This window comes from Heteronotia binoei, chromosome 6, assembly GCF_032191835.1.
Source record: "Heteronotia binoei isolate CCM8104 ecotype False Entrance Well chromosome 6, APGP_CSIRO_Hbin_v1, whole genome shotgun sequence".
NCBI lineage: Eukaryota > Metazoa > Chordata > Lepidosauria > Squamata > Gekkonidae > Heteronotia > Heteronotia binoei.
This window is the reverse complement of record NC_083228.1, coordinates 82,471,284-82,485,341: the sequence shown is the minus strand read 5'-3', so window position 1 is coordinate 82,485,341 and position 14,058 is coordinate 82,471,284. Positions and strand designations below refer to the sequence as shown.

General features: G+C 42.1%; 1 protein-coding gene across 1 annotated transcript in view; it reads right to left on the bottom strand.

Moving 5' to 3' along the window:
- Positions 1-2,547: 2,547 nt before the first annotated feature.
- NGEF (neuronal guanine nucleotide exchange factor) overlaps positions 2,548-14,058 on the bottom strand; it is a 75,275-nt gene continuing 63,764 nt past the window's right edge. Inside the window, exons 12-15 of the mRNA XM_060241948.1 lie at positions 12,734-12,889; positions 4,883-4,962; positions 3,426-3,530; positions 2,548-2,723 (exon numbers count right to left, since the gene is read on the bottom strand). Of these exons, the coding sequence (XP_060097931.1) occupies positions 2,551-2,723; positions 3,426-3,530; positions 4,883-4,962; positions 12,734-12,889 (514 nt within the window). The 3' untranslated portion in view covers positions 2,548-2,550. The remainder of the gene's footprint in view (positions 2,724-3,425; positions 3,531-4,882; positions 4,963-12,733; positions 12,890-14,058) is intronic.

Genomic DNA, 14,058 nt, shown 5'->3' with positions numbered 1-14,058 from the left:
AATAATTTCAGGCTTTGAGTAGTTATGAGAGCTTTTGCTGTGCAGTAGCAGGTATGACTGTGGCTTGGTGAAGTGTGGGGGTTCCTCCCCTTCTCTTAATTCAGTCACTACATCATCTTAGCCCTGACTAATTTAAACTACTATTCAGGGGGGGAATTAACTGTGTTAACAGTATCATTTGTAAAAAATTGCTTTCCAAGTTGTAAGGTGGTGCTACTGCCATCGTTAATCAGTGTTTGCAAAGAACTGTACACGGCTCAGTTAAGCTGCAATACAATAATTAGGTTGCCTCCTATTGCTAAAGTTTCCTGATTTTGGTTTTAAATGGAGTTGTAAACAATCACTGAAAGCAGTTCTGAATCCTGAGTTGAGTCACACCACTCCCACCAATACCCACATCAGAAGTGGTTTGGACGTTTTTGGGCTTTCCTCTCTGAAATAGACCAGTGTTACTAATAAAATTTAACAAGGCATAACAATGAGTAACAATGGATATCCAAGTTAAACCTTTGTCTCCTTTATGTGAACCAAATGCACTGCTCTTTACATCCTGTTTTTTCTTCCAGATGCCTTTTATAGTAGAAAAAATTATTATGCACCAGATAGGTTTCTTTCGTCTTGATCACGGATATGTTTGGGCAATGATTTTTCTTCAATTACAATACTTTTATTACTCTGGATTTATAGTGATAAAAGCTGTTTTAAGAGTCTAATTTGTGATTAAAGGCAGTCTACCAATTAAAATCCGATTCAAAGGCCTTATATGCAGATCTTGAGTTCATCTCTAGCTAAAGAGACCTCTGGAAGAAAGGCTAGGAAAGATTTCTGCATGATACCTGGGTGAGTTGCTGTCAGCTGTAGAGACAGCAGGACTAATGAGATGACTTGCTATGACTGTTTCATAATTACAATGGTCATGTTAGAATGGCAATGCACACAACCTCCCGGTCGCCTTTTTTATATATTGTGGAAGGGCATTTCAATTATCTTGTTGGAGTGGAGAAGCTAAATAATCACTACTTATTGTTAGTTACTTATGTAACACTTTTTTAATATGCAAAGTGCTTTACAATCTTCCGTTGATCTCACTGTTGCATTTGTCTTTATTAAACTTCTGTTCTCTTTCAGAAGCTCCTGATTGCACTAAGGAAAGAAACACTTTCTTGTTCCTTTTGGCTTTGAGAGGCTTTTCTATATACACCAACTTGAAAGTGCTAAACATCGAGTTCATGCACACAGCTATTTGGCCCAGAGTGCACAGCTAATGAGCAGGAGGCCTTCCTATTCCTTTAGTACATCATTTGCAGACAACATTTGGAACAAGAAGTGTGTCAACCTCCCCCTCAAGCTTCTTTTGCCTAGCCCAGTTCCTCTTTGCATAAACACTAGACTGTTATCTAAGTATAATCCTCCTGTATTGACAGATGCATTTTGTTCAGAACTATGTCAGAAATATCTGTTAAAATACTATAATCAGAGTCTATATGTACATCAGGGAAAGTCCATAGGTTATACAGAACTTTGCAGGCTGCAGAAGAGATAGAAGACTCTCCAGATGCAACATCTGCTAGAATGTTGTGTGCATCTTCACCATCCTTGTTTCCCAAGGTGAATAATTCCTAATCATTTGCAACACCTAGAAGTAAACAAAGGGGCACCATTTCATGGTCTTGTTTACCCTAGATAAATACAGTGTTGCATTTGTTTAGGGCAAAGGAAATCCTAAATATGTGCTACCTGCGCTGCCTCCGTCTTTTAACGTTTGTACACTTATGCACTATTATCTGGGGGCAGAGACGTGTGTGTACTTTATTTTTATACTTAAAGGCAATTAGTAATTCCATACATGAAAAGGATGATTCCTGCAGGAAAGAACCTTCTAGGCCAGGACTGAGTAGCAGCATACCCGGCATTGGCCAAGTAGTGAGCAACAGGGCTGAAAACTCCGAAGGATTCCATCTTGAGCTTCCCCTCTTGATTTTGCAACTGATTCGCTCACTAGAAACACGACAGCTTCCGTACTGCCTTCTGCAAATTGGGAATTCATGAGGAGTCTTTCTTCCACTGATGTAAATACAGAAGAAAGGTCTGCCAGGTTGTCCAAACTCATTTGCCTGAGGAGGAGCTTCCTGAATGTAGCAGCTGCATACCTTCAAAGATACTAAGTTCCCCAAGCCTATCTTCACAACTGGAGAAAAAAAATCAAATGCCGCACCTCGTGGTACCATTGTTGAAGACTCAAGCTGGCAGCCTCCTGGGCCTGGACACAGTTGTATTTTCCATTAATTCAGTGTTGCAGATTTCCTCACCATGCAGAGTCATGAAATGTGTAGAGCTGGCAGGACTCTTGGAAATACATTTTATGACTGCTCCTAGATCTGTACAGGTGCTGGATAGGCATTGTCCACACAGTATCAAGTGTGCAAAAAAGCCTGCTGGCTTGGAGGTGAGAGGAGATGCAAATATCCTGTACTGCTTCCCAGTTAATGAATCCCCATAGCCTCTGCCATAAGCTGATTTTCAAGCAGAATAGAAATCTGTGCACAGTAATCATTGTTTGTTTCTGCTGCCTAGCTTTCTTCGCTGACTGTCATCCGTCTTGTGCACACGGAAACACTCCTTTAGATTCTGGGATCGTATCTTGGGGTTCAGGATTTCCTCACCCATGGAGCTGGGGAACCAGCCTCTTTCCTGATCATGCAAACGTTCCCCAAATATCCAACCTGCATAAAAGGGGGTGTACATATAGTGATGCATTAGTACAAAGAGGTTATTTTTAAAAAGCATTTTTAAAATTGTAGTCCTCTATAACTCACTGAATTGCCTGATGTTGTATCTTTTACGTGCAAAAAAGAATACCATAATATATTCAGTTTCATTGGGGCTAGCATGCCTTGTAAACTAATTTTTTTGTAGCTAGAGTATGGGGGAAAAAAAACACCCATGCCTCATTCATTTCCTTAAGTATCCTAATTAAAAGGTCACATCCCACTATGTGAAGGATACTGGATTATATTTCTTTATATGTAACCCTGACACTCAAAAGCCTCCTCTATTATAGCTCATCTATGATAATGCTGGATATATGCTTCTGACTGATTCCTCACTGGCAGTTGCTCTGTCCCTGGGCTTCTGCTTGAGCCGGCTCAGGTGATCGATTCCTCACCAGCTGCTGTGCAGGTGCCTTTTGATCCGCAGCTACCTCCCATTCTCCTCACAGCAACTTGATCAGATTTTTTGAGATCCTGTCACCATGAGGGGAAGGAGAGGTTGCCACAGATCAAAAGGCACCCATGCAGCAACTGGTGGGGAATCGATCACTTGAACCACCACAAGCAGAAAGCCTGGGGGTGGAGCAACTGCCCATGAGGAATCAGTCCCAGTTTCATAACCAGCTTGCTTATGTAGGGGCATCAAGACCTTACCATCATCTGTCTTTTCCAGGATGTTCAATACATCAGCCAGTTCCAGTGACAGTTCATCTGGCTGCTGAGCCACATAAGGATGGACACACTGTATTTGGGGGCAATCTGCAAAAGGGAAAAAAGAGTTAAGGCAGAGTTCAGTGCTTTGTGAATGGTATAAAGCAAGCAGAAACTGAGGAAGTGTTAGGTGATGACTAGACTCCACCCCTATGAAAATACATGAAAACAATTCCAGAGCAGAGTGACCAAGTCTACTGCCGCTCTCACTCAGAGCCTCAGATAGCCTTCATAGTATGTGATCTGATCTGCAGCCTAAACTTTGATGAATTTTTATTACCAGGGTCACTGTACTTAAAAAGGGGCATGCTGTATGTCCATGTGAAGTGCCATCAAATCACAGCCAATTTATGGCAATCCCACAGGATTTTCAAGCAAGAGACGTTCAGAGGTCGTTTGCCATTGCCTGCCTCTGTATAGCGATCCTGGAATTCTTTGTTCTCCCATGCAATTATTAACCAGCGCTGATCCTACTGAATTTCTGAGATCTGATGGGCTAGCCTGGGCCATCCATTTAAGGGCTAGGAATTTACAAAAAGCAGATAAGGGGGAAAGGAACATACACTATATTCATACACAGATACACTCTGAATAATACTATGAGACTTACTCCATAGTAAATATGCACAGCATTGCAGCTTTCATCAGCTGAATCACTTTAGCAAATGCAGTAATGAACTAGCTAGTTGCTATTAGTGATAAAACTGGCCATTCATTTACACAAACAGAGTGTGTCCAAGTTCCTCCTTGTTACAGTCTTAGTGCAAGCACAAATATTTATTCACATGGCGACAGTACATAGCACAAGTTGTTGTAGGTAGGCCAGTGGATTAAAACTGTGCTTGTTGTTAGAAGTCAGTGTGGTTGTCTCCTACTTGTGAACATATGATGAAAAGCTGGATATAAAGAGCCCACCTGAGGCAAGTTCCACTTGTGATCTCATTGCAGAGGCTGGCTATCGGGTAGCCATGTCCACACAGACATCATGACCAGATGAGGCTCAGAAAATGAACAAGGATCTCATGGAAGAAGGCTTAACAGGTGGATATAAAACGAGAACTCATACTGGTGATGGATCTAGTGGGACAGGTAACAAATTGAGTGGTAATTCTGGAAAGCCTGACCCAAATCTTGAAATTGTCTGACAATGACAATTAAGTAAGATAGGAACGAGAAGGTAAGATGGGTAATGTTTTCTGGACTATCCTTTATGGATAGATTAGATGAATTCAAAAAGCTTTGCTTCAGAGGCTGATTCAAATTCAGTCTCAACCAGCAGTGACCTGCATCCCTGAACTGATATTGCTAGACAGCAGTGAACAGAGAGAAATGACAGAGTCCTTGGACAAGGCCTCATGGCAGTTTCTCACTGTCCAGTCCTTTTCCCTTCCCCTCCTTACCCATCAGCCTGGAAGTAAAGGAAACAAACTTGGTTCGTCGATTTGGAGCCAGCAAGATCATCCAACGCTTCATCTCACTTCTGCAGGGTGGGGGAGGAGGAAAGAAGTGAGGAGTAGAAAAACAGAGAAAACGAGTTCAACAATCATTGTCTTCCATGCAGCAGAGCAGCTCTTTAAAAACTTTTCATAGGATGGGCCTACCATGTCAGTTTTTGTGCATGTCAAAATCAAAGTTTCTTTTCTGTATTCTTCAGTAATGTGTGTATAAACCCTTTCAGTATTTTCTTTGCCCCAGTCTGGCTGCTGCTCCCCTCCATGTGCACTCTTCTGCATTGTGAGCAGGTAAAATCCACAGGTGTTCATCTGCTGTCACTCAATGGTTAGATCAGGGGTCCCCAACCTCCGGTCCATGGACTGGTACTGGTCCATGGCCTGTTAGCAACCAGGCTGTGGAGTGAGGCAGAGACTTTTGCCTACTCATTTAAAGACCCCCATGGGGGGGCAGGGATGGGATGTGGGCATGTGGGCAGCCTGGGGCAGCAAAACCCCAGTGCCCCCACCAGTCCAGGGAAAAATTCTTTCACAAAACTGGTCCCTTGTACCAAAAAGGTTGGGAGCCACTGGGTTAGATGGTTGAGGCACAAAATAAGAGGGTGAGGCATTTGTTGCAAATCTGTGGCAACTAGCACTGAGATAATTCAGGCTTTTTATAGAAAAACTTGAGGGGGAAGAAAGCAAGAGAGAGATCCTGTTGCCCCACTCCTTTATAATTCTACTTTCTTGCAGGCAGCCATTTCCATTCTTGCCTTCTGGTACTATCCTTCCTCCTATTTCTGCTATTCCTCGTTTGTTGACACTTCAAGAGGTCCATGTTTCCCTTTCCCTTTAACAAGTGTGCCTACCTGTCAAGGAGTTCAAGCTTGAACCCTGTAAGTTCCCAGAGCTAGCACACAAAACAATCCTTGTAAAATTATATGAAGTTTATTTGAATAATTTTCAGAAATAGTTTTATCTCTAGGCAACACACTACTCTAAAAAGAAAAAGAAAACAAGAAAAACTTGCTCAACACGTTTAAAACCTGCATTAGATGGTATAGTCTTAAAATCCCTGTGATATCCCCAACCTCTTTCCCCTCCCCCTTCATTTTTCTTTCCCTTTTGTGACTAAGCCACTTCATACTACCTGACAGTTAAAAAATCAACAAAGAGAAGAAAACTTAGACTTTTCCAAAGCATTGCTGTCCCATTTTTATAGTACATTATTTGACTGACATTAGGGTGCTAATAATAACTTGAGTCTGTGGCTCCCAAACTGAGAAAGTTGTGAAATTGTTAAAATGGATAGTTGGAGCTAGGAAGAATTTTAAGCAGCATACAAATGGGAGGTAGCTTTTTTTCCAAATGCAGGGAAGAATCCTTCTCTGCAGTAATAACCTGAAAATGAAGGCTGTGCAGAGGAGGGCATGAAGGGGCAAGCCTTCAGACAAACTCCCCACAATAGCTCAGTGCCAAAAGACTGAACGAAACTCAAACACACCTGCTTTGGCCCCCTAAATTGGTCATGTGGGCTGGTGGACAGCTGTGGTTGCTACGTGCTTTTTTGAGCAGGGCGCTTCCTGGCTGAAGGCTGTGGCTGTCCAACAGCCAGCTCTGAGAAGACTCGGCCAAAGTGTAGGAGGGTGAGGTGGGGGAAAGGGAAATCCTGTTTGCCTGTCATCCTCCCTTTCCAGGACATTTTGTTATGGGGCCCCACTTCTCAGCTCTAAATATTAACACACATAACTTGAGAAAGTCTCTGTTGAAATGAGTGTTAGACTATAACACTGACAAACTTTACTCAGTATATTTAAAAGAACATTAACAACAGAGCTAATTTGCACATACCCTTACCATGCTAGTCAGTGTGTGATTTAGCACAGAAAGCAGAAGTTCTGGAAGATGGTTAAGCTGGCATTTAACCATCTTTGCCAAGTTAAACAGTTGGCCACATACCTGTCATCCTCTGACTTAGCAACATGATTCATACAATGGTCACCTCCAGGCTAGATTACTGTAACTCAGTCTACGTAGGGCTTCCCTTGAGTTTGATTCGGAAAATGCAACTAGTTCAAAATGCAGGTGCGAGCAGGGCTGGCCCTAGGGTGTGTGTTGCCCCAGGCAGACTCATGACCTGCCATCCACCGCCCACATGGTGGACAAGTGACAGGGAGGAGGTGGGGCGGGCAAGGTATGGAGGGGAAGGAGCAGTTTGTCAGAGGAAGAGGATAGATGGCAGGGAGGAGGTGGGGATGAGCGAGTTACGAAGGAGGGGAAGGGGCGGGCAGGCGGAGGAAGAGGCAAAGTAGGAATTTGTCTAGGGCATGGGGAGGGGGGCAATTTGGCACCCCACCCCTGCTGATGCCCAGTTTGGTGTAGTGTGGTGTAGTTGTTAAGTGTGCGGACTCTTATCTGGGAGAACTGGGTTTGATTCCCCACTCCTCCACTTGCAGCTGCTGGAATGGCCTTGGGTCAGTCATAGTTCTCGTAGGAGTTGTTCTTGAAAGGGCAGCTGCTGTGAGAGCCCTCTCAGCCCCACTCACCTCACAGGATGCCTGTTGTGAGGGGAGATGATATAGGAGATTGTAAGCTGCTCTGAGTCTCTGATTCAGAGAGAAGGGCAGAGAATAAATTTGTAATCATCTTCTTCTTCAGTCTTCTTTGCCTAGTGGGCGAGCCAGCCCTGGCTGTGTGGGTGTTGACAGGAACACCCTTCAGAGTACATATCCAACCAGTGCTCTATCAGCTGCGCTGGCTCCAGATTCCAGATTGAGGACTGGATCAAATTCAAGGGTCTGGTACTGACCTCCAAGCCCTTAATGGTCAGGGACCAGCATACCTTCAGGAGTGCCTGTCCTGGTATGTTTTATTTTAGTATATTTCTATTCCGCCCATTCCCCATAGGGCTCAGGGCAGAGTACAACATATGATAAAACAATAAAATACAATAAAAACATTCTATAAACAGACAACTCAACATCACTCAGATTACCATGTCATCACATATTGCCCAGACTAGCTGTCTCACATCATGGCAGTTTTTATTCCATTTCCTAGCACAGATGACAGTTATAAGCTGTTGTCACCTGCTCTGAGCCGAGCTGAAGGATAGCAAGATGCAAATTAAATAAATAAACAGTGTCAGTGGAAAGGAGGCAGGAAACTATGAACTGTGTGGGATTTTGCACAACAGCCCCCAAACTTGGTGGGTTTTTTTGAGTTGTTACTGGTGCCATCTTTATTCTTTGCAGTAATGAGATCAGTATAGGGATTGGCTCACTCCCCATATGGCTGGCAGATACTGATAAGGCCACTTAGCATACTTTATACTTCACATCATTCAATGACAACTAGATGACACCATCAAAGAGCAGAACTGATTTGTTATTTAGAATTTCAGAATTTTTGAAAATGGCACATGGATATATTAATCCCAGGGTCTGCAGACTTACTGTTCTAACTGCAGGGATTTTAACCTACATGCATGTTGGTGGAAGTTATTTCTGTATATTTTAAAACTTTAGTGCCCTACATTTTTAGGAATAACTGAAAAACTGTAATGGAAAGTATCCCTATAAAAACCACTACGGTGGATCCTATGAACTGTGAACAGAAAAAACACAAGAGTGTGTGGTTTTCTGCCAACCCCGCCCCCCTCCATCTTGTCACATAAGCATAACCCTTAAGAGCATTGGGGTGGAGGGAGGAAGAGGCAGGAAGGGGTCATACGAGGAAAGGGAAAAAGAGCACTTCAGTCTGTTAATGGGATCCAAATTCAGGGCTTTTTTTGTAGCAGGAACTTCTTTGCATATTAGGGCACACACTGCCTAATGTAGCCAATCCTCCTGCAGCTTACAGTAGGCCCCGTACTAATAGCCCTGTAAGCTCTTGGAGGATTGGCTTCTTGGGGAGTGTGTGGCCTAATATGCAAAGGAGTTCCTGTTACAAAAAAAGCTCTGCCCAAATTTATACATTTGCAGGGGGAAAGGCCTAGGAACATGTGGGGAAAATGTGGCAGAAAATGTGGGGAACATGGCCCTACATTTGGGGAAAATGTGGCAGCCTTGATTGCCTATTTATTTACAAGCAATTTTCATGGCCTGTATTTGATTATCTGGGCTATGATTTGGACATTTATTTAATCATATATCACTGACTGGGTACTGCACCCTGTCATTGAATGCTGTTTTACTTTAATTGTAATTATGCTGTGCTGAAATTGATGGCAAGTCTTTCAAATTACCACTAGGTGGTGTGAATGTGCTGTTTATAAGGCTACATTTGCTCAGAGAACACACAAAAAATGAAAAGAACTTGTTTTTCATTGTCAGTGGTAGGGGAACACAAAAAAATCAAGTTGTCCCAGGAGACTGTATTCACTGTGCACAAACAAGCAATCCTTGAAACAGGCCAGCACATGAGAAGCCTTTCAGTAAAGAAAGACTAGTCTGTGAACTACAGCAGAAGCCACATTACTCAAGTAAGTTACACCAAAATGAGACACACTGGATACAAAACAGGAAACAGCCTTATATTACTGTCTGATTCTGCAGACTTTGCTTTAATGTCATCATATAAAAAAGTGAATTCAGAAGAAGCCCTAAGAATTACAAGACAGTTCTCATTTAATGTTGTGTAGTTACTGGGTGGCTCCCAAGTGATCCCTGTGACTTCATGCATCCATCTTATGCTTGCACTTAAGCAGAATTACACCCTTCTAAATCCACTGACCTCAATGGAATTAGACGTGTAACACTTTTGGATGACACTCATAGTATGAATGGGTCAAGCAACCTGGTCACAAAGTATCCCAAGATTCATAATGGTTCAGACACTATTTTGGACAGTGTATGGTAAGACCATGTAAAGAACATACATGCATCACTAACTTCAAGTGAACATGGACTGGAAGAACTACGGCTTGAAAGCAGATGTATTATCAAGAAAGAATGCACAAATTCCTCTAGCCAAAAGAAACAAAAAGTCCCAATGGATGTAATAAACCCTTAAAATTGCTGAAGACAGAGAAGATGTAAAAGTAAAAGGCAACAGAAACAGAATCAGAAGTCAAAATGCAGCATTCTAGCAACTTGCATGTAGAACCAACTATTATAACCAGTGTAAAGAAATGGAAGAGAGCAACAAGCAAGGAGGAACAGAAGATTTCTTCACAAGATTCGAGAAACCAAAGGAAAATTTAAACCATGGCTAGGGGTTGCTGAAAGATCAATATGGATATACATTAACTGAACAGGACAAAAGAAAATTATACACAAGAGATGAAGAGATGACAGATTCCTTCAAAGAAGGATCTTTTGAAGAAGAATCTGCCATTTTAGAAAGTGATATGAAAGCTGTACTTAAAGCAGTTGAGAGAAACAAATCACCAGGAGTAGATGGGATATCAATAGAGTTATTTCAAGCTACAGAAACTGAGTCCATCAAAATCTTAACAAGAATATGCTGAAAAATATGGAAAACAAAGCAATGGACCACAGAATGGAAAAGCTAAACCTACATTCCAATTCCTAAAAAAGGAGACATCAAAGACTGCAGTAACTATCAGACAATCTCATTAATTTCTTATGCAAGCAAAGTGATGTTTGAATTCTTATAACAAACACTGTTGCCATATATGCAGAAATGCCAGCTATTCAAGCTGGATTCAGAAAAGGAAGTGGCACTAGAGATTATATTACAAATTTATATTGGTTACTGGGGTATATGAGAGAATTTCAGAAGAAAATCAGCTTGTATTTTATAGATTACAACAAAGCTTCTGATTGTGTGAATCGTGAAAAGCTATGGATGACTTTAAAAGAAATGTGTGTGCCACAACATTTGATTGTTCTGATGTTCAACCTGTACTCTGAACAAGAGGCTACTGTTAGGACAGAACGTGGAGAATGGTTTCCAATTGGAAATGATGTCAGACAAGAATGTATTTTATTTTTCTGGCTCTTCAATCTACATGCAGAACACGGGGCTTTTTTTGTAGAAAAAGCCCTGCAGGGACTTGTTTGCATATTAGGCCACACCCCCTGACATCAGCATTGTCTCACACAGTGCTTTTTTTGTAGAAAAAGTCCAGCAGGAGCTCATTGGCATATTAGGCTGCACCACCTGATGCCAAGCCAGCCAGTACTGAGTTCCTGCTCAAAAAAAGCCCTGGCAGAACATATCATAAGGAAAACTGGATTAGATTTAGAATTTTTAGATGAAGGCGGAGTGAAAATTGGTGGAAGGAAAATTAACAGTTTGAGATACACAGATGACACCACATTACTGGCAGAAAATGACTACTATTCAAGGTTAAAAGAGAAAGTGCAAAAGCAAGATTATAGGTGAACATCAAGAAAATAAAAGTAATAATAAGGAATTACACAACTTTAAGAAATTGAAATTGCTCAAGATTTTCTGTTCCTTGGCTCCATTATCAACCAAAAGGGGAACTGCAACAAAGAAATCAGAAGGAGACTGAGACTGGGAAAAGCAGCCATGAAGGAGCTAGAAAAGATCCTTAAGTGTAAGGATGTGTAAGCAGGTTTCTGGCAACCAACATGTAAAAAGAAGAAAACTAAGAAAGTAAAGCAAGATGCAATGGCAAAGGACCATAAAGAGGAAGATAGATCTAAAAGAACTGAGGTAGGATAGGCTGAGAATGTGCAGCTGGCCTAAAATCACTTACCAAGTTTCCATGTCAGAGTAGGAATCCAAACCTCGGTCTCCCAGATGCTAGTCCAATGTTCTAACCACTACACCATGCTGGCTGTCTCTCTTACACACACACCCTACTCTACAATGACCATACTAAAACAGTGAAGAAGTTCAGTCAGATGTTGAGCCATGGAATCATTCTGAGCAAAGGAGGATAATCCTCCTTTGGTGGATCAATCAGTGGGAGAAGAAGAGCTCTCCAAGAATTGTGTTGCCTCTCTGATGTCCTTATTTGTGAGTGGAGTACACATGAGTTTATTCCCTCCTTGCAGTTGCTTCTGACAAGTTGGCATTGGGGAGGCACTTCCCAGTAAGGCCCTCCTTCCTATAGCTTAATGCCTGCCTATTCCAGTGTAATGTCACTGTCCGTTAAAAAAAAGTTTAAAGAACATGGATCAGAATTAAATATGGTATTTGACAGAAGCCATCTGCCTGTCTAACCATATAATTAACACAAATCATTACTGAGAGGCCACTCCAGTCAAGTGGTATGCTGGAATGAGGGTTCCTGCTTATGGAGCACTGCTTAACACACATATTTTAAAGTAGAATATATTTGCCAGAACAGTACTAAAGGGACAAAGTCTGATTGATTTTTCCTTGCTCTACATGAAGAAAGCACTATATTTCAAGAGAAGAATCATCATTGACTGAATCTGTTCCTAGTGTTTGTTTAGCAACATACAGCATTATCTGATTGAGTAACGGTTTATATGACTAAACTTCTAATTTCCACAGAGGGGGAGGCAAAGCTAGGCAGAACTGATCTGTGACCAGGGCTTTTTTTGTAGGAGGAACTCCTTTGCATATTGGGCCACACACCCTTGATGTAGCCTCCTGCAGCTTACAGTAGGCCCTGCACTAAGAGCCCTGCAAGTTCTTGGAGAATTGGCTACATCAGGGGTGTGTGGCCTAATATGCAAAGAAGTTTCTACTACAAAAAAAGCCCTGTCTATAACACTGCGCAAAGGATGGCCTTGCCAGATTCCATAGTGAACAATGAGCCAGAAAACTGTACCTAGAGATCCATCTTCAGAGAACTTTCCCTGTTGCAGCTGATAGGACACATAGCAAAGAAGCATCTAAGGCTGTACTCACTGGGATGATGCTTTTAGCATATAGCTGACTTCACGATCATCTGCATTTTCCAGCAGCCTCAGGATGAAGACGTTGGCCAAGCTCTGTCCCTGGTCCTCCAGCTCCTCCACCCGAAGAAGCCCTCGGGGAGCAGAATCAAACACTTGGTATTTGTCACTGTGACAGAAAAGAAAGAAGCATAGCTGGGTTTCGACTTGAAAAGTGTGACACAGAAGCAGCCAGAATACTGTTACATATTCAGAGAAATCCTCCAGAGGGTACAAACATTTAGGTCAAACCAGGCAAGATGCTGAAAGGTCTACATTAAAGGACTTTTTCTCAAGTGTCCTTTAATTGCTAAGTACCAGCCACAGGGGGTCCCAATTTCAACCAAAGCCACAATGCAAGGTTTTAACTCTTTCCTCTGGCACCATTTATCCAATCTAATTGCTACAGTTTGGTGTAGTGGTTAAGTGTGCGGACTCTTATCTGGGAGAACCGGGTTTGATTCCCCACTTCTCCACTGCACCTGCACCTGCTGGAATGGCCTTGGGTCAGCCATAGCTCTGGCAGAGGTTGTCCTTGAAAGGGCAGCTGCTGTGAGAGCCCTCTCCAGCCCCACCCACCTCACAGGGTGTCTGTTGTGGGGGAGGAAGGTAAAGGAGATTGTGAGCCGCTCTGAGACTCTTCGGAGTGGAGGGCGGGGTATAAATCCAATATCTTCTTCTTCTTCTTCTTCTTCTTCTTCTTCTTCTTCTTCTTCTTTCCTTCCCACTCATTTGTATATATAAGTTTTAATATTTTTTGTATATATATGTGTAGGTGTATTTTTAATCTATTTCAATATTTTTATAGTTTGCCACCTCAAGGACCCTAAATTGGACAGAAAGGTGGCCTATAATAAAAAAATAAAATACCAAATGCATTTCAGAACTGCTGTTCCTAGTTGGAGGGAAATTTATAAGCAACCTTTACGTTTTTATCCTTAGAACAACAATTAGCATGGGGGGGATCTTAATTTGGGAAACTAGGTGCATGAAGTTAATTTCCCATGCATCCCAGTCCCAAAATGCTACTTCAAGTTATCAATTAAAACATTTACTGGCACCCCACAAGGCAAAAGCTGCTGTAGAGATGGGAAAGTGACTAGCTGGGCAATGAAAGGATAGGCACTCGCTTCTCTCCACTCTATTGTCCACTGCAAATGACCTTAACCCAGGGATGTTTTGCACCAGTGAAGGGACTTTTAGTTTTTTCCTACAAATGGCTGCAGCATAATGTGTAGCTTGCACCTAGGACAAATGTTTTTTATGGTTTTAATGTTGTACTTGTTTTTAGTTGCCATT